The 19,106-nt window shown below is 44.2% G+C and overlaps 1 protein-coding gene across 14 annotated transcripts in view; it reads right to left on the bottom strand.

The window, feature by feature from the left end:
• PRKAG2 (protein kinase AMP-activated non-catalytic subunit gamma 2) overlaps window positions 1-19,106 on the bottom strand; it is a 155,773-nt gene that overhangs the window by 71,334 nt on the left and 65,333 nt on the right. For 11 of the 14 annotated variants that reach the window (XR_014943190.1, XR_014943189.1, XR_014943191.1 and 8 more), the window contains one exon: window positions 15,654-15,933. The exons of 1 other annotated variant lie outside the window; for it this stretch is intronic. Coding sequence is in view for 6 of the 13 variants with exons in the window: in XM_085538993.1 (XP_085395119.1) it covers window positions 15,654-15,933 (280 nt within the window). In the remaining 7 variants the exon portion in view is untranslated. Of the gene's footprint in view, window positions 1-15,575; window positions 15,934-19,106 lie in introns of all 14 variants that reach the window. 2 more of the 14 variants (XM_085539000.1, XM_085538998.1) reach the window with 1 other exon arrangement.

Here is a 19,106-nt window from a genome sequence, read left to right as displayed (position 1 = left end):
TCCATAAATTGAACAACAACCAATGAGTAATCACAGCATCATAGAATGGCTTGGGTTGGAAGGGACCTTAACTAGAGATGGCCAGCATCACAGGAGTGAAATTCGTACCAATATCCAAATGAATGCCCCAAAATACAAAAGGCTGAAAATCAGAGCACCACAGCCACTCAGAAACAGTCCTGCACTGAATTTACCTTAGGAGACATCTCCAAACATCCACTTTACACCCACACAGGTGGCTCTCCTTCCCCGCACAGCCACAGCTCCAATATTTGCAATTCAAAAGCTGGTAAGAGCACCACTGATAAAACAGCTTCACACACATCTCACTGTAGTTCTAACATTTGTGCTGGCACAGTTGTCACAGAATACAACTCTGGCCAACAAACCCGCACATTCGAAGCAACACCTTCATCCTAAAATCTAGACATGGAGATGAGATTTCCAAGACATTTCAAATTCTGAATCCTTCTGGTCCCCACAGTGAGCAGACAAATCTGACAGCAAAAGCCAAGAAATTTACTTACACATAAAACACGATGACAGATAGGCTCTTTCCCTGTCTTGGCATGATTGTTATCTGCTATTTTAGGTTGAAAATAATTTAAGTGTTCCCTAACAATAAAAAATGCAGACAGTGTAATTTGGGGTTGACAGTCATCCCACGAATGACCCACTCCTCTGTCACAGTGAATATAATAGAGGCTATATAAATGGTAAGCACAAAATTAGAGGCAGTGAGCAGCATCCTATTAGACACATGAGACAACACAGACAATGCTGACTATAAAGAAAGTGGAACCACACCTTGAAAAGAAAAATGCAGCAAATCCTTGAGGGACAAACCTTCCTGATGAGTTCCCAACCTCCAGCCTGATGGAGAGCAAAGGACTTCCCATCTGCCTGCCTCTTCTGTTCTTCTTAGCTGCTATCCCGGTGCACAGGAGCCTGAGGACCACGCTCAGGTTCCCTTAATGTGGTATTTATACAGAATGGCCATTTTCCATTGACACCGAACGACTGACAACCCAGTTTTGTCAACAGAAAAAGAAGGTCTCATACCTTTAGAGCAGAGATGATCTGAATTGCTCGCAGAACTCAAGCTCAGTGCTCACAAAATCCCAGTGACCAGCTGGGTTACCGACAGGAAAGGCTTCACCTTCTTACTGTATAGCCACCAAGCGTGTACTTCAGTGAACCACTAAGGACACCATGCTGGCATAGATCCCCAGTCCCGTGAACCAAACACAGGCAGAACTCCAAGAGGTGAAATTCCTAACGGATCATCCAACCCTGCATTGTCATTGCAGCGGGAGTGCTTGGGCACCAGCCAGGGGATCAGAATAGAAAGAGGAATCCACCACGTGTAGGCAGGGACGCACTGAAGTCCACCCATGTGTGGCACCAACTCCCTCAGTCTGCATGTTCAAGCCACTCCAAACAAATAGATCAGATCTTCATTTGCTGATTAACAAATAATACAAGCGGCTTTAAAATCCAACAACTGCACAAAATCCAAAGATTTTGGCACCAGGCTGGAAAGGAATAGAAGGAGATGGAAATGTGCTGGGTACGGTAGCTCTTCTCCTTCCTTTGCAAGAACATAACATATTGCTTGGAACCGCAGTGTGCACGCAGTGGCTGTCTCACATGCTCAAGTTCCAAAGAGATTATTGCAATTAGTGGCCTAGATTACTGAAGATCTGCCAGAGCAGATGGAAGTATGGAAGAGGAAGGGTTCATAATCACATGCATGAGACCTGGAATAGAAATCATTCAACATCTTTCTGCTTTTTCTTTCCAGTTTTTGGTGTTGTTTTTTTTTCTTCAATTTTTACACCCATGTCAAACACAGCAATTTTGTTGGCAAAAGAAACTTTACTGAATTTTCAAGAGAGATGAAAGCACGATGAGAAAAACAGACCCTGCAGCTTACTGACATGGCAATCCAGGGACCTTACTGGTGTGCCATGGTACAGAAGGAACAAAGCCTGAGATAGTGTGTGTGTGTAAAGGAAAGCTGGCATTGGTTTGATGTCTACAATGAGCAAGAAACAACCCAAGCCCAATTTTCTTGATAATTCTATCGATCTGTGCAATTTGCAGAGACATAACTTGAAAAAAAAGCACCCGATGTACCCATGGCAGCCAGTTTATAAGCTGCTGTGGCTGCTGGAGCCACTCCTGTGATGGAAGTGATTGAAGGGACAGCATGGGATGTCTTGGATCATAAAAAGCTCCACATTTATTTACTTTGCAAGTGGAAAGACCAAGCAGTGTCAAGTTCAGAGGTGCTACGTTTAGGATTGTGTGAAACATCTCAGTGGGTTGGCCAGGACCAATGCAGACATGAACTAGAGGAGTTCTGAGTTCTTCTTTATGCCTAAATGACAGGAGGGCTGGAAACCTGGAAGCTACATGGCAGTAAGTGAATACCGCTGGAAAATCCAAGCCTGACACTCCGCACAGACAGTACTTGGTGGAAGAAAACAAACATTTCCAATAGAGAGAATTAAAAAGCTGTGGACCGTGTCCTTGGTAGAGTGCCGCAGAGGTGGAATGGCAAGGGACAACAGTAACTCCTTGTTCAGTTTTCCTTGGGTATTAGATTTTAAGACGCCTCATGAGTCAGAGGGCAGGTACCTGTGCTTGGTCTGACCCCAGCTGGACTCAGGTCCCAGACCAAAGCTTAAGAAAAGAAACTTCTGGAACCACGAAATCTCATTAAATGGTGGTTAATCTTAGCAGTGCTTTGGGCCAATCGCACTACTATTTTTACCTTGTAAAGCTCTGTTGAAAATGATCTAAAGTAGTACCACAGGTGATGAGATACTCATTGTACAGTGCCATCAGATTCCTAAACCTTGTCCAAGGACTGACTTTGTGCAGTGACTTGAGTGCTTAAAGCAGAAAGCACTCTACAAAGTAGCCCAAACATAATTAATCAGCTTAAATTCCAAGTTGGGAATCAAAGGAGAGACTCAGCGTTATGGTTACAAAGCTCTGGTTATATCTCCAACAACACAAAACCCTGTTGTTGCATTTCCTGCTCTGCCCTGAAAGCACCACACATCCACAGTCCAGCATGGGGCCGGCTGCTGTGATCCTGGCTCTCAGTCCAGCTTACCTAAAAAGATGCCTGGAAAACCCTACAAGTCCAATCCTACAAGATTGGACTCTTTTGCTGTTCTTATTAATTAATACATATGTGTGGGGGAAAAAAAGAGCAAAACCAAACCACAACTCCCCGTCATCATCATCTTCGTAGCTGGCAATAAGGCCTGGCGTGTCTGACAGTCATATTATTTGCATGTGACTGAAGCAAAATTATATTAGAAGCTCTGTGCTAACAGACAGGAAAAGAAATCATGGCTCCAAGCAACATATTCCTGTAAACCAGGTAGGCTGCTTCCAGTTATAATAAAATACTGGCAGAGAGGGCACAGGAGGTGAGCAGGGAACAGTGAAATGAGGCTGAGAGATGAGTTAAGAGACCCCAGTTTTATTCTCCTTTCTGTTCCTAAGCTGCTGCATGACCAAAAACAGAATCATTTCTTGTGTCCAAGGAAGAGGGCCTGGAATTGGGAAACAAAGTACCTGGGATATAGAGAAACAAAGCAACTCCTTCCCAGCTTCACACTCACCAAAGGCTTTCCTTCCCCTGCCAGACTCTGACTCTTTGCAAGTTGTACATGTGCTCTGCATTGCCGAGCCTCGCATCTGTTGGATGGATGAGAAATTAATTTCTAAGAATTTCAGTGATGTCAGGCATTTTCTTTTTTAATGTGACCATAAAATGGCAAGAGCCGTCAGCAGGAGTTTAGCAAAAAAGTGTTGACGTTGCTTGGATACTGAGCTCTGCTCCACTGTAGGATTTGCTTGCATGTCTGCATTTGACAGCAATAACTCCTTAGGATTTGGGGTTTTCTTTAATATTCTGATAGCTGTGCAAATATCTGTCCTTATTCAGAGCTCTTCTCCTCTCTCCTCCCCCACTTTTTGGCTCTGTAAAATACAAACTAATTCCTCAAACATAGTAAAGCCATAAATAAGAAGTCATAAAAATATTTTTCTACCCTTCTTTCTCCGAGGTTAATCTTTTCAGTTATATAAGCACTTTACAAAATAGCACGGGGACAGTATATGAGAATCTGTTTACGTGATTAAGACTTGGCTCCTTTAGTGTGTCCCAATGACATTATGCATTGCAGTCACCACCGCTGAGGCTCCACAGCATCTCTCCACGACCTCCAGAGCAGCGACATTTAACATCGCCTTTCATAGTGCTTGCAGTAGGTCGTTATGTTGGGTATCCATGGAGCCTTGGGAGAAAGAGCACTACCAAGTACCTGATGATTTTTTATTACAGTGGGTGGATTCCAGGCTTTGCGGATGGCAACAATCCAGCCACCCCAAGGGGAAGTCAATTTTTCTCACTTTTTCTCTTTACTGCTGTCTTGCTCCATATATACAGCGTGCAGGAACAGTTCTCTCTGCCATTTAGTGGAGTGTTGTAGTGCTTTATAATCTTTTATGGTAAAGAATTTGGAAGGACTTGAGAGAGGGCATAGGGCAGAACAGAAACAGAACCAAAGTGCGCACACAGAATCACGAAGCCGCTCATCCTGGCAGCAGAGAATCAAGAAAATCCTCTGCAGATCATTTTCCAATCTGATCCCTAATGTTTCCTAAGTGAGGGATGATGGAGTTATCCTCATGCTCTGCTGCAGCAGTCTCAGCACCCTGTGGGGTTATTTTCCAAAGGAAATGACACGCTGTTTGGGCACTTCCACAGCGCCACTTGTTTTATTGACCTAATAACTTCTCTGGATTCAAATCTGCAAGCAGCTGGCAGCACCCACGCTACAAGAGCATGCTTTCTAAGTCTAGATGTGCAGCCTCAATGGTTTAACTCCTTCTGAGTGATGCCCACAGGTCCCTATAAATATCACCTTGCTTATTTTCAGACTTCAAAATTGGAAAGGACAAAGCCACAGCAACACACAGTGGAAAGAATGGCTGCTGCTGGAACGGGCTTGTTTGGTGCTTCTGCCTCTTGTGCTGCCTTCATAAGTGTTTCATGTTTGACTTTAAGTGATATAATTGCAGTAACTTGCTTTAATAATAAATCCCATGCCAAGAAACTGCAGATAGAGTAAGAGCTGACCCAGGGCCACTTTCCCAAGGATTTATACAACCCCATGCTCTAACGTATTGCCCTTGGTGCCACAAAAGCTTTTCAGGATCTCCCAGGTGCCTGCAGTCACTCTGACAGCCTGCAGCTCCTGCTACAGATGTACATATCAAGATGCTTTACCCTAAATTGCACTCCTAGAATGGCCACAATGTCTTCTTGTAGTGAGGGGCCCAACTCTGAATGCAGCACTCAAAGCGTGGCTTCACCAGTGCTGGTACAGAGCAACGATCACCTCCTGCTCCTGCTGCCTGCCCTATCTCTAACCCTTGCCAGGATGCTGTTCTTCTTGCACACAGCTATTAACTAACAGCAGTTCAGCCAGCTATTAACTAATACCCCCAGGTCCTTTTCCTCCACGCAGACTTGCAGCCACTCTGCTCCAAGCCTGTAGCACCGCATGGGGTTATTGTGGCCAAAGTGCAGGACCTGGCACTTGGTCATGCTAAGCTCTCACTGTTGGCCTCAGTGCATTGATCAGCCTGCCCTGATCGCTCTGTAGGGCCATCTCACCCTCAGGCAGACCAACACTTCCTCCCTGCTTGATGTCACCTGCAAACTTACTCTGAATATACTCAATCCTCTCATCCAGATCATCAATAAAGATACAAGTTACTATGGCATATAGAGATGCTCTGCATGACTTGCAAAAGTGTGACAACCTATGGTTTGAATAATAACGGGGGCATAAATAACTGTGGTTAAATAGACATGTAGGAATTACAGGCCATCACTAGGGAGTAGGAATAGGACAACTATTAATTGCTTACACTGATGAAATTAAGAACGTTAAATCACAGCTTCTTTCTTAGTCTTAGTTTCCACCACAAAGAAAACCAAGGAAAGAGAAAAATATTCCTAACTAGTGCAACAAAGCCCTGAGCTGTTACCCCACAGCCCCAGCTTTGGTCATTTCTCTATACTCAGAACACCAATCCCTGCCTGTCATTGCTCACCATTAGCAAGAACCTGCTTGTAAGTCACTATTTTTTATCTACAGGCTGAGCTTCTGACTGAACACAATCTGGACAGCTGTACAGACTGGTTTGCACTAATTGCCACAGTTCACTCAGAAGCTTTCTGCCAGTGAACATACAAGATGCCAGGTAGGTGCTAAGCCTCATTATTACTATTCATGTTTTTAAGGTAGGAAGGGTTGTTAACGAGGCTTTTGTCACAGAGTGCCTTTGATGGTAATAGGGCTTTCCTCTGGCTCTGGTGGATTTAGACCAATGTTTAAGTGCTTGCACAGGAAACTGTTCCTTACTGCTCAGCACCTTCATAGGGGTGATGAACAAATAACAGAGAAATTACCCCAAATAATAAATAATTACCTCAAAGCTCACTCCACAACAGGGCTGCCCTCACCAGCTCAGGCTGCCCAGGGCCCCATCCAACTCAGTGTTGAGTACCTCCAGGGATGGATCATCCACAGCTCTCTGGGCAGCAGTGCCTCACCACCCTCTGGATAAAGAATTTCTTCCTACCATCTAACCTGAATCTCCTCTCTTTCAGTTTCAGACTGTTCCTCTTTGTGCCTATGTGCCTAATGCAGCCCAGTGCATCCTTTCTGTAGCAAACTCAAGGCAGTGGATGCTTTGCATGGGCATCATTTGCCATGTGTAGATGCTCTTATTTCAATATTACATATTCATGTGCGATTATTTCCTCATAGTCCATCATTCAAGCTCAGGGAGGGTAGATTTAGGTTAAATATAAGGAAAAAATCTTTTACAGTGAGGGTGGTGAGTCACTGGAGCAGATTACCTAGTGTTGTGGTTGATGCCTTGTCCCTGGAGACTTTCAAAGTGGATCAGGCCCCAGATAGCTTGCTCTAGCTGCATTTAGATGTGAATTTTGGGCATGGATTCAACATAGATTTGGCCTCTGGTATGGAGGCAGCTGGGTGGAATGGGAGGCAGAAGAAATCTCCATGGGTTTGAGATGGAAGCTCTGCAAACAAGAGCAAATAGCTGCAACCAGCAATGTCCTGCTGGAGTCATGGGTCAGGCTGCTACGTGTGATCCACTCCTCATTAAGCCAATCTGCAGCAAGACTGTGAACATTACGAGCTATGGAAACCTTATACCAAGGTTAAGCAAACAAATCTGACACCAAACCTTCTGTCCAACACACGCAGGTGGTTAAGCAGAAATATTCAGTCACCCTGAAATGAGATACTCAGGATTCCCAAGTAATGGCAGTCATTAAACAACATGTGATGAATGAATGGCTTACCTACATACAGCTTCCCCGGCAGGAATTAATTGTGCCACAATGTGGTATTTGTCAGCACCATGAGATGTCCTTAATATTGGGAGCTACATTCTGACCCCACTGTCAGCAATGACAAACCCTCCTGAGACTGTGAGAGGAGAACTTGGTTCCCTGAACAACTCCAGAAATTACTAGTGCTACACATCTTGGATGGAGGGCTTTTATCCCTCACTTCTTTAATGGGTTTAGAAGCAAAGCAAGAATAAGCATTAAAAAACAGCAGAAGAGCAGCAGGATGCCCACAGGAGGGCACCTATGTCTCATGGTTGGTGATGAGCTCCATTGAGATGCAGCTCATGCTGACACAACTCACACACTTGTCACCTCAGTGCTGCACCTCACGCCTACATGGGGCTCTCAGAGCTGCACTTACATTCAGCCTCACAAAGATCCTACCTGAGATTTCAGCAAACTCTCTGTGCTCTGTTAAGAGGAGAGGGCCGCCATCCTGCTGACCCATCCCAGAGCTCCCTGTTGACTCTGTGTTTCCATGACTGCCATAAAACTGTTTTTGACATGTGGACCTTTCCAGCAATGCTCCATTGAGGTGCTGGATTAGCTGGACACTCTATCATACCATAAATGGACCAAAGCAAAAGCAACCAGAAGAGATTATGCATTACAGATTGTTGCTCATAGCGTGCAGGTAACTACAGACCCAAATCTTCCCTTCAGAAAGGTCACTCTGCAGGACATTGCTCTCTAATATACAACAATACAGTCTTTTCCTTATCACAGTTTTACTATAAGGCTATAATTAATTCTTATCTTGCTGTCCCATCCCATGTACTTTGTAGAGTATCCACACACACTCACTCAGCATATCCTGGTTGGGAATCCACTGATAGAGCTTCTTGAGTGTATGATAAAACCCATCCTGACAACCCTCAGATGGTGCATGGAGCTCCAACTAATGTGCACATGTATCCCTGTGACTGTTAAAGCACTTTTCTTCACCTGAATTGGGTCTCTTGTACAGTGGTGTCCTTAATTCACTATGCCTGTCCCACACTGTGCCAGGGAAAAGTTTTGCTGGATTATCAGAGCACCCACAGCAATAGTTACTGGCTCCCATTATCCTGCTTAGAGGATACATGATTCAAACAAGCTTCTTTAAATGTCCTGACAGCTGGGAGCCATTCATAGATTCATTAAAAAGACCCAAACTCATTTTCTGACACAGCTAGAAGACCTTGCCTGTCCTTTTTATTTTAAGCTAAGAACAAGTCTTCTAGCCTCCTCCAGCTGACATGTTGATCATTTTAAGCATAATAAAATCCCAACTGATAAAATCAACTCAGGCCAGAAAACCAATTAATTTTTATAAGTGGCATCATTGCCCTCTGGTTTGACAGAAGCAAATATGTAAGTTTACTTTAGTTAAATAACAAAGCAGCATGGGAGGACTTACCTCCCTTACACAGACACACAAGGAAACGAATTTGATCATTGACATTAACTTAACTCTGGTGTTATACAGTTTCTGTGGCATTTTCACCTCTGCAAACTGCAGGTAAAAAAATTCCCTTCACCAAGGGCATATTAGAAAATGACTGGTGTTCCCAGCCAACACCAAATGTCAGAGGTTACTCCCATGCCACTGGGTTACTATGCAAGATTACAAAGGTCTTCGAAGGCAATGAACAACCAAAAGTTCTACCTCATCATCCCAGGTCTTTCATCCAGATGTGGTGATAAACTGCAGGCTGCTGAGTCTAGGGTTTCTCTATCCTTCCTATATCACACACAGTATATCCCCCAAACTATGTATTTTTCTGCCCTGCAGTTGGGTTCTTTCATTCCATATTTTTCCCAATCAGAAAACTGATTGATTCAACATTTATCATCTTTATCCTTCATTTTTTGAGGCATTTTCCATGGCTTTTATCTAAGAAGAAAGAACTCTGAGAACCTATGATATACATCAAGTTTGGCTCTAACACCTTAAGAGAATGATAACACTCAGACTCTACCCCCATCTCAAAAGAGATTGAACACACAATGCAGTTTCCACGGCATCATGACTAGCATTCACTAAGCTTCAGATGAAGCAGTGCACTTAATACTAAGGATGTGAACAAAGCCATGATCCCCAGTGTATTTTTCTATTTGTACATTTAATATACAAATAAATACGGAAGAGCATTATTTTACTGAGTGAGAATTCTCTTTCCCCTGCATGCCAATAACAGCCTCTAACAGAGTCAATATCAAACCAAGGTCACTGTCTCCTCATCTATACATTACAAGAGATAATACCTTGGTTAGTTAGCTAAAGCAATCATTTATAGCATGTCCCATAGTTCAAATCCCAGGCAAGACAGAAAGAGAGAATGATTCTGATCCCACGTCCATCCCACATGGTCTGAAAACCCCTTATTTCCTAGAAAGATTGGTAAAGTATACAAAAGTGCACAGGGTGTGCTCCGTACATGCAAACTACAAATAACACTGACCATGGGAAACAAAGGTGAAATGGGAAACGCATTGAAAGATCCATCCAAATTAAGTAAAACCCATCACTGTGGGCACATCCTAACCAGAAAAATCATCTGTTGCTGACAGTAGATGTCAGTAACTGGCAGAGGAACCAGGGCTGAACACGGCTGGTCTGTGGCCATGCACAGCTCTGTGTGGCAGCAGTTCAAATGCAGCCGTGCTGCTGACACATGTTGTCTGCAGAAAGTCATTTTTTCCAGCGTAGATAAGATTGAAATGAATAGTGTTAAGCCTCCTGTCTGACTTGGTGGGCAAAGCAAGCTAGGACAATCATGGTTAGACAAACTTACACAGCAGTACTGGAAAGTGAAGGCAGACAGAAATGGCTCTGTACCTTCCCTAGGTTTAATGGGATGAAGTTGGAAAAGCCTACGCCAGCATCCCAAGGTGAACTGCAGCCAAGCAGCCCCATCCTTCCACACCCCAACCTTTGCTCCTGTACAGTCAGATGTAAGGGCAGTCACAGCCAGAAATCAAAGTTGTGGTTGGATCTGAATCAGCTGCAGGCAGGGCCAACCATAACCTGGATGTATCAGACTAGTCCTGCCATCAGGCGAGTGGAGGGGTTATCCTGATCTGCTCTTGTTGTTTGAAGAGTGGGAGACTGTGGGATGAATTTGCTGTTTAGAAATCCAGACGTAGATTCCAGAAGCTGGTATGAGAGAGGACAGACCAACCTGTACAACAAGGGAAGGTTAAGAGCAGCAGTAGGCAAACAGCTTGATCCAAAGGTACACGAGAAGCCCGTGCCTGGCATCACACGCCTGTGTCAAACTGAAACACTGCTTCACTGGGGATTATTGCCTAAACATCAGGAATATGGAGCACAATTTGAAAGACATGAATTGCAATTTGAAGTTTGAAGAAAAGCTTCATTTGCTACAGTGAGGAGGCCTTCAAGGTTGCCCAGCTGGATGGGCTATGGGAAATGAAAGCTGCTGGCTCCATCTATGGGTAAAAGCCAGTATAGTTATAACCTTTCCTCGCAGAGAGCATATTCTTACCACAAGATGTTCTCTGGAAGTAGAAATTAATAGGACAAATGCAATATCTTTTTGCTTCTCACCACCAGCACCTAACTGGCCCTTTACTACTGGAGCATCAGGAGTCCTCCTTATGGATTTTGTTGGGCACCACAGTTAATAACACTGAATTTCCAAAGCAGAAATATTATTTACTATGAGAAAGCAGAAAATGAACATTTTATGTTGAAAAATACTTCCTTCCTCAAATATGGTACAAGTTCACCTTTACTCAAATCTGACCACCAGCTTCAAGGCGTCAGAAAGCTGTGTAATTTGAGATACACCAGCCTTTAATCCTGAGCTAATTTATGTTTTGGTTCCGTCCACCACAGCCCAAAGCTTGAGGTCAATGCAAACCTTTTAATTGATTTCCTTTGCTGGTAAAATTGGCAGCACCTTTGATATGCTGTGATTTCTGCTGTCACCTTGGTAGTTTTGGAAGGGGAAGCAGGTCTGGAAAATGCCCTGCTGCCTTTCAGAGACAGCGTTCAGCCCTTTGTAGAAAGTTCAATTTCTAATAACCTTCTAATAGCTCCCTATTTTTCACTCAGTGAAAGAATGCTCTCTTTTACTTGTGCATGTCTTGTTTCTGATGTATGTATTATTTCTGAAGCAAAAACTCACGCAAAACCATGGAAAAATGAAATCTGATTTGAGTTTTCTTGCAGTGCAGATCATCCTCCCATGTTTACTTCAGATCACCGTAGTTTGCAGTACTGAGAGAAAACTTGTGCCATTTCTTGCATCCCTGAGCTTTATACCTACTCATGCAAACTCACCCAGAGACCACATGCACTCTCTTCTGGAGTGTGCATTCAACAGCCAAAACTCAGTAACACTTTGGAGCACCAGGCCCCATTTGTCATGGAATCATAGAATGGCTTGGGTTGGAAGGGATCCCAAGGATCACCAAGTTCAATACCCCCCGCCACATGCAGGACCACAAACCTCTATATCTAACACTAGACCAGGCTACCCAGAGCCCCATTTAACCTGGCCTTGAACACCTCCAAGGACGGGGCATCCACAGCCTCTCTGGGCAGGCCGTTCCAGCACCTTTCCACTCTCAATGTGAAGAACTTCTCCCTGACATCCAATCTAGACCTCCCCTCCTTGAGCTTAAAACCATCCTTATCCTGAGAGCCATTAATGCAGTGCTGAGCAAGCTTAGGACAGGTTGGACAGCAGCTCACAACACCGATGTTGTGGAGTTACTTCCCACAGCACTTCAGACTTGAACATGCACCCATATGTTTGGCCTTTGTTCTTGCTGTCCGTGGTGAGCTGGTGTTCGCTCTGTGAGCTACACCTCACACGTGTTTTTCTAAAATTAGAATATTCCTGTTTGCTCATTTTTTTCTTATCATCTGCAAATAGTCAGAATGCAATTGCTCAGCGTTCCACGGCTGCTCACTTGCCCACACTTTCAACAGCGGGCAGTGCCAGGTAGTGAGCTCCTCACCTCCCACATGCAAACCTCTGCCCACAGAACACGTTTGGCTTTGGGATGTTTACATCCCCCCCAGCCCATGTAATTTATTATTATTAATAATAAAATATTAAAAAACCTGTATTAACTTTTTACAACAAACAGGAAAACGTTTTAACTCTCGTGCCTGTAAATCACCTTTTGCTTTCACTTTGCCTTACCCAAACAATTCATATCCTCGCTAATCTGCGTACATCTGAATGGTGAAATACCTTCACTGGGAAAAGAACAACTACATGGGAAAGAAAACCCTGCAAATGCTGCACGCAGTCTTTGAAATGAAAACAAGTTAGGAAGAGGCTGCTTCCAAGAAAAACAAGGAATACGCAGAGTAACAGGTTAGTGTGTGTTTTGAACAGCGTGTGGGAGGAGGAAGCGGAGGAAAGATGGGGGCTGTTATTTGCAGCAGAGATGGCATACACATCCCACACATACTGCTCCAAGGTGACAGGCAAAAGGGGTGTACAGTGGATTCAGTTCAGGTAAAGCTGAGGAAGAAATCCTTACTAACCCTGTAGACTTTCATGTGGTGCTTTTATTCAGCTGTAGATTGCCTGGATAAAGAGCAGATTTGCTATAAGGCATCTCTATGATCCCCTGTTCCAATGCTATGTCACGCCTACCAGGAACATTTTTCTTAGTGTCTGCCCTTGCTGCCTCCTATCCCTTCATTGTGAGCTCCTGAGACACCCAGCTCTGCCATCTCCACAGCCCCTCATCAGTTAACCAGTGAAAGCAAAATGTCTTCTTTTTCTCCTTAGCTCCAGCCCCCGGGCAACACAGTGTCCTTCACTGGGCTCACTCCAGTACATCCCTGTCTTTCACACTGTGAAGCCAAGTGCTGGAGCCAGCATTGCAGCATTAAGCAAAAGGGAATCACCTCCCTCAGCCTGCTGACAATGCTCCTGTTAATGCAGCCCAGCATGCAAGTAATTTTCATTTTAATAGTGCTAACCCAGTGCCAAGAGCTGATCGGCTGCAAGGGCAAGCAAGAACAGCAAGCCCATGTGATTTCAGCACGCTGTCATTTTCAGAAGAAATAAAGCAGCCTAAGCCCCATTCACTTCTAACACAGCTATCCCAAGCTGCTTGAGAAAATGGGATTTTAATCACAAAGGATGTGACAATTTTGATCAGTGAAGCACTCAGATACCTTGGGAAACATGTAGCCCTGCGTTGCTTTAGCTCTTCTCAGAGCTCTGCAGCACAGCATCTGCACAGATCTGAGGTCTCTGGGCTGAGGAGTCACTCTTATCACTTAGAAAATGCTGTGTAGGATACAGAGATTCTGTTTTGAGTGGGACTTCACCGATTCAGTTAGTGCTTCATAACACACAGGGTTATTCTTTCTTTGCAAAGCAGCAGGAGGTAAACATTCAGTCTGTGAAAAACTAAACAATGCAATAGAAATGTTAACTTTCCTAAGTTTCCTTAAGTCCTGAGCAGGTTTTGTTGAATACAACTAAAGACAAATCAATCAAATACAGTAAATCCTAAGCACATAATTCACCACCAACCAGTGCAGCGTGAATAAAACCTGCATTAATGTGACAGTGAGGCACATGTGTCTGCATGAGCCCCTCCATTAGTGAGCTGAACGATGTGAAAGTGCCTGGTATGAAATGCTGTTCTTCAAAAGGCTGCAGAATGGGACAAGTCATTGTTTTAATACAAACTTTAACCATCACACTCTTGCATGAGGCAGCTCCTTCTGCCTTAACAACAAAAGGACACGAACACCCAAACCCAGCAGAGCTCCTGCAACCCTTTCTGGAGCAGCAGGGTCATGAGGATCTTCTATAAGCTCAAAAATAGCATAGCTCCAGTCCAAGCCTGATCCTGTGATGCGACCTTATCAGAAGGATTTTGCTGACTACTGGAAGTTTCCTTTATTTAATATTCTGGTGTACCTAGCTAGGATAGAATTTAAATGGTGCTATTTGCTGGGATTACTTTGTTAAAATGTCACAAGATGGCTTTGCTGTGCAGTGTGTCTCACTGTTATTCCTGCAGCAGAGAGCTCTTCTTGGTGCACAGAATCAGTAGCTTATTGCCTGTGCAGCATTTAAACCTATCTAGACGAGCAAAAAGAGCTCAAATGGACATTAATTATTATGAGGTTTGAAGCAGAGGGGTGCATAAAAGCAGGTTTGAGCTTTAAATAGAGGAGAAAAAATGTCCTTGAATAGAAATGATGCCTACAGTCCACTCAGAGTCCTCCAGAAACATTGACTCTTTCAGTCTGCTAATAGAGCTACAAAGAGAGGCAAAGACTGGGACAGATGCAATCTCAACTAAGCTGCAGCAGAACTTCTGGTCAACTGCATCACTAATTCTGTTCCTATGTTGTCTCAGAAGGTTTGCCAAAAATTACCTTGAAGCTATTTCTTCTGTTCACAGAAAGGAAAACACAACATATACTTCAGCAGCACGAAGACATTCCTCTCTGTCCCCAAGGCAGAGCAGCCACAACCCTCTGTAGACTGGCATTGGAAATCTTCATTCAACAAGAAAGTGTTGAAATCAAAGCCTTCTCTCAACCCTCCTCATTTCTGAGCTGTAGAAATGTTGTATTAGCACATGGGCTGTTGAAGAAGCCAAATTTGTTTCTAATACAAAGCAGGCAACTGCTCTGAACCACGGAGGTCAACAACGTTTTCATATTGTAGCAGAGCAGCTCAAACACTCCCTTAGCGGTCATTTGATTGGAAACGTATCCTTTATTACTATCGAGTCAAGGCCTCTTATTCACCCCAAAATGACACAGTTCTCCATGGAGTCTACCAAAGCAAGCCTCCCCAGTCTCCCAAGTTGACATCCTTTCTATGCCCATCTCCACCCTAAGCCCCATGACTGCTCCCGCACCTCTTGAGCCTGGGAGCTGGTGTCCAACCCGCCTTGGTGAAACTGCTTGGAAACTGCCTGTGCCACAGAAGCAGGATTTCTAAGCAAAGCTCTGAAGCGTGACTTCCCTTCTCAGCCCTGTATAGGTGTCCTGGAGAAGTCATTCCCTACTTGCCAGCCAAAACCCCCAAACACAGTCAAGTGAAAGCGATAACGAACAATTAGCACATGCCTCATCTGCACTTACTTCACTACCGCAGGTAAAGAATGGGCCAAGCCCAGAGGTACTGTGTATCTTCCTGAAATAACATGAGCAATTTCTTACTTTTTCTTGATCTGGAGAAAAACTTGATGCCCCCAGGAGAGGTAGACGGGTTAGAATTGGGGGAGGACTCTTTGGAGGAGGACCTGAAGATCCCACTGAAGCTCATTCGACGTGGGGAGCGTGGGGGAGACTCCTGGTAGGGGAAGGGGAAGACAGTTTTGGGTGAGCCAGGGCTATGTTTGGATCTCACAGGGGCGGAAACGGGGCTGGAAGGTCTGTTCTGGAGCCCTTTTGAGAAAATGCCTTTTGAAGGACTGCCTGTCGAGTAGCTTTCTTCCACCTGAGGAGAGAAAAAGGAAGAAAAAGAGAAATCACCATTAATTCAATTCAGTTTGTGCCATTAGAATCTCAGAGCTTGTCTCAACACAGTCACTCCTGTTTATTCCAGCTGTGGGTTAACTAGACCTTCCCTGATGTCATCCTGCACTGTCATGTAGATGTGTGTGTTCCACCTCACTGGGCTCATTGCTTTTCACAAAGATTTAGAACTATGTGCATTAACTTTATTATCACACATATACTGCAGGATATTTGTTACCACATTTATTTGCCGCACATTTCCATTCCTTCCCCAGAACACTGAAAGATGGGTGGCAATACATTTATTAAGGGCACTGAATGACCTCCTTTAAGCTAACATGGCACCCTGAAGCCTCCCTTCTGCATTTAAGCACCCATCTGTAGTACCGAAATCTCCACTGCACAATGTGGCACAGCAGAGAGCACGAGTTCTCAGCACTGGACACTGCCATGGGGGTTTCAACTCTAGTCCCAAAATAGAGCAATCATTCTAGAGTGGCAGTGTTACAGATAATTAGCCCAGCCTCTGGACTGGGCATGACCTTTCTAACAACTCTGTCTCTTCAGGGACCTGTGCTGGCTTTCCAGCTAGCATGAACATCCATGCACAACACAGCAGTGCACTGTGCAGGATCATCTAGAGAGGTGGAAGGGAAAAGTCCAGAAAAACAAACAAACAAAAAGAAGCAAAGATGAAGTTCTTCCCACATACCATTAACAGAAGCCTATACAAACCCCTATGGGATTGGCCCAGGTCTGAGCTATATGCACAGTGCCGGTGCCTCACCACCCTCTGAGTAAAGAATTTCTTCCTTACATCTAATCAAAATGTCTCTTCTGTTAGTTTAAAGCCATCCCCCCTTGTCCCACCACTATTAGACCATGTAAAAAGTCATCTCCTCCTGCTTGTAAGCTCATTTCAAGTACTGTAAGACCACAACGAGGCCTCCCCAGAAACTTCTCCAAGCTAAACAAGCCCTGTTCCCTCAGCCTTTCTTCGTAGGAAAGGTGCTCCAGACTCCTGATCATATTCATGGCCCTCAGATGAAAGAAAAGATGAAAGCTGGGAGTGGAAGCCACAGTAGGGCCTGCAGTAATTCCTCCTTTGGTAAAATTTCCCACCTGAAAAGCTGGTGGCATTTGGTCTGAGAGATGGACACCAGCAGCCTGGGTTAGCAGCTGGAGCATGGAGATGTCTGGCAAGATGCTGAACTGCTTTTCGTCCCTGCACATTTATTATTGAGTACCTGTGCTTTTGCAGAAGGACTAGAGGAGCAGTTGACCTCAAGGGTAAATTCTGGGAAAGGATAAATCAATTCTAACTAAAGCACTGGGTACCAGAAGCAACAACAAACTCTTGACAGTATTCATCAAAGAAGAAAATACAATGTCTCCTCCTCTCCTCTCCTCTCCTCTCCTCTCCTCTCCTCTCCTCTCCTCTCCTCTCCTCTCCTCTCCTCTCCTCTCCTCTCCTCTCCTCTCCTCTCCTCTCCTCTCCTCTCCTCTCCTCTCCTCTCCTCTCCTCTCCTCTCCTCTCCTCTCCTCTCCTCTCCTCTCCTCTCCTCTCCTCTCCTCTCTTTTTCCACTCTCACTCTCCCATCTTTTAATAAATAAAGACATACTCTTGCTCAGTCAACGCCTTGACTCCATTTTGAGTCTTTATTTGGAGGGGTTGGGATCAGTATAATGAAACAGGAGTCACTTTGGCTTGCAACACTCCTTCAGTGCCACTCTATGTCCTCTGGCACAAACAACCATCTCATGGTGAGTCAAGAAGAATTGAGCACAGTCCCTCAACTGAGACCTGGAATAATGAACAGACTACAAATAAATTAATAAACTCCACTTTTGTTATGGGTAAATAGCCCCTAAGAGAGAACTTCCTCATGAAAGCTCATTAACTTTACTAAAACAGCATCTGTAAATCACCTGATACCACCCACACAGCGTTCTCTGCCCAGCTATGCAGCCCAGGAAACAACTGTCCAGTGAAGCAGCACCTCCATTCAATGCAATGCAACCAGCTCTACTGCCAAATCTACTGCCTGAGAATTGGGAGCAAGAAGTACATTTTCAAGTTCATTTTAATTGCAATATAAATCTGCTGCTACCTTTATAATTTCAGACTGTTTCCAGGAATGTAACTTCATTATCATTTTTTTCCTAAACCGACAAACCATGGAAGCTGTAAAGTTAAGAGAAGGACGTCCTTCTGTGGCCACCTTTAATATTTCATGCATCTTTTTTGCATGCTTACTTGGTAATAACAAAACACCAATAGAAGAGCCTTCAAAAGTCCGTTCTATCCTCATGAAACAATTTGACAGATAACATCAGAATTCTCCTGCTTGCAGAAGCCAGACGTGGAGCAAATCGTTCTCCAATTCTGAGCAGAAGCAGCAGGATGTTTTCTTCAATTTCTGCAATCACAACCCACCACTTTCTCTCTATCATGCCAGGCAGATGAATTAGTTAATTGCTGGAGCACCAGGGGCACGCTGCTAAATACACATGTGCATGCTACTAAATTAAAGGAAATTACTACAACAAATTCTTCTCCAGCTGTTCCACACATTAATTACACACAGGTTACACCCACTGACAAAGGATAAACACCTATGACTTTTCTTGGGAATTATATCTCATGTTATTTCTTGGAATCTTATCTGAAGCAAATGGTTCTGAGTTTTAAAAGACGAACGATGTCCATGCATCAGCTGGGAAGGCAGAAGAAACTCTGCCATGGAACGTATTGTAGCAACCCATGCAGCATCTGCATGATGACTCCAGCAGGAGTGCTGGAGGAAGGCTGCATCGCTAGATGGATCATCAGCCTGTTCTTCATGTGTTTTGGGTTCATTCCCTGATGCTATAACAGACAGGTGGGCACAAAGAAAGTCAACTTATGTGCACAGGTCTGAAGGGAATGGAGAAGCTGGAATAAAACTAAATCAGCAGAAGGGTAATAGAAGAACATGAGTGCTAGTGCAACCCTACCTATGTCAATACATTCCCCAGGGAGGCTGGACAGCCAAGCAGACACTCGTGGTACATTATATGAGCTGCTTTGGTTGTTCAAGGTTAATCCAGTTACCTTACAGAGCACTGAGTAAATTAAGCCAAAAATGCTGCAAGGCTGCCAGTTTGCAGATT

The sequence above is a fragment of the Coturnix japonica genome, chromosome 2 (genome assembly GCF_054131305.1).
Source record: "Coturnix japonica strain WE chromosome 2, WE-NBRP24, whole genome shotgun sequence".
In the NCBI taxonomy this organism is placed as follows: Eukaryota; Metazoa; Chordata; class Aves; order Galliformes; family Phasianidae; genus Coturnix; species Coturnix japonica.
The sequence above is the reverse complement of the archived record's forward strand: the minus strand, read 5'-3'. Positions and strand labels throughout refer to the sequence as shown.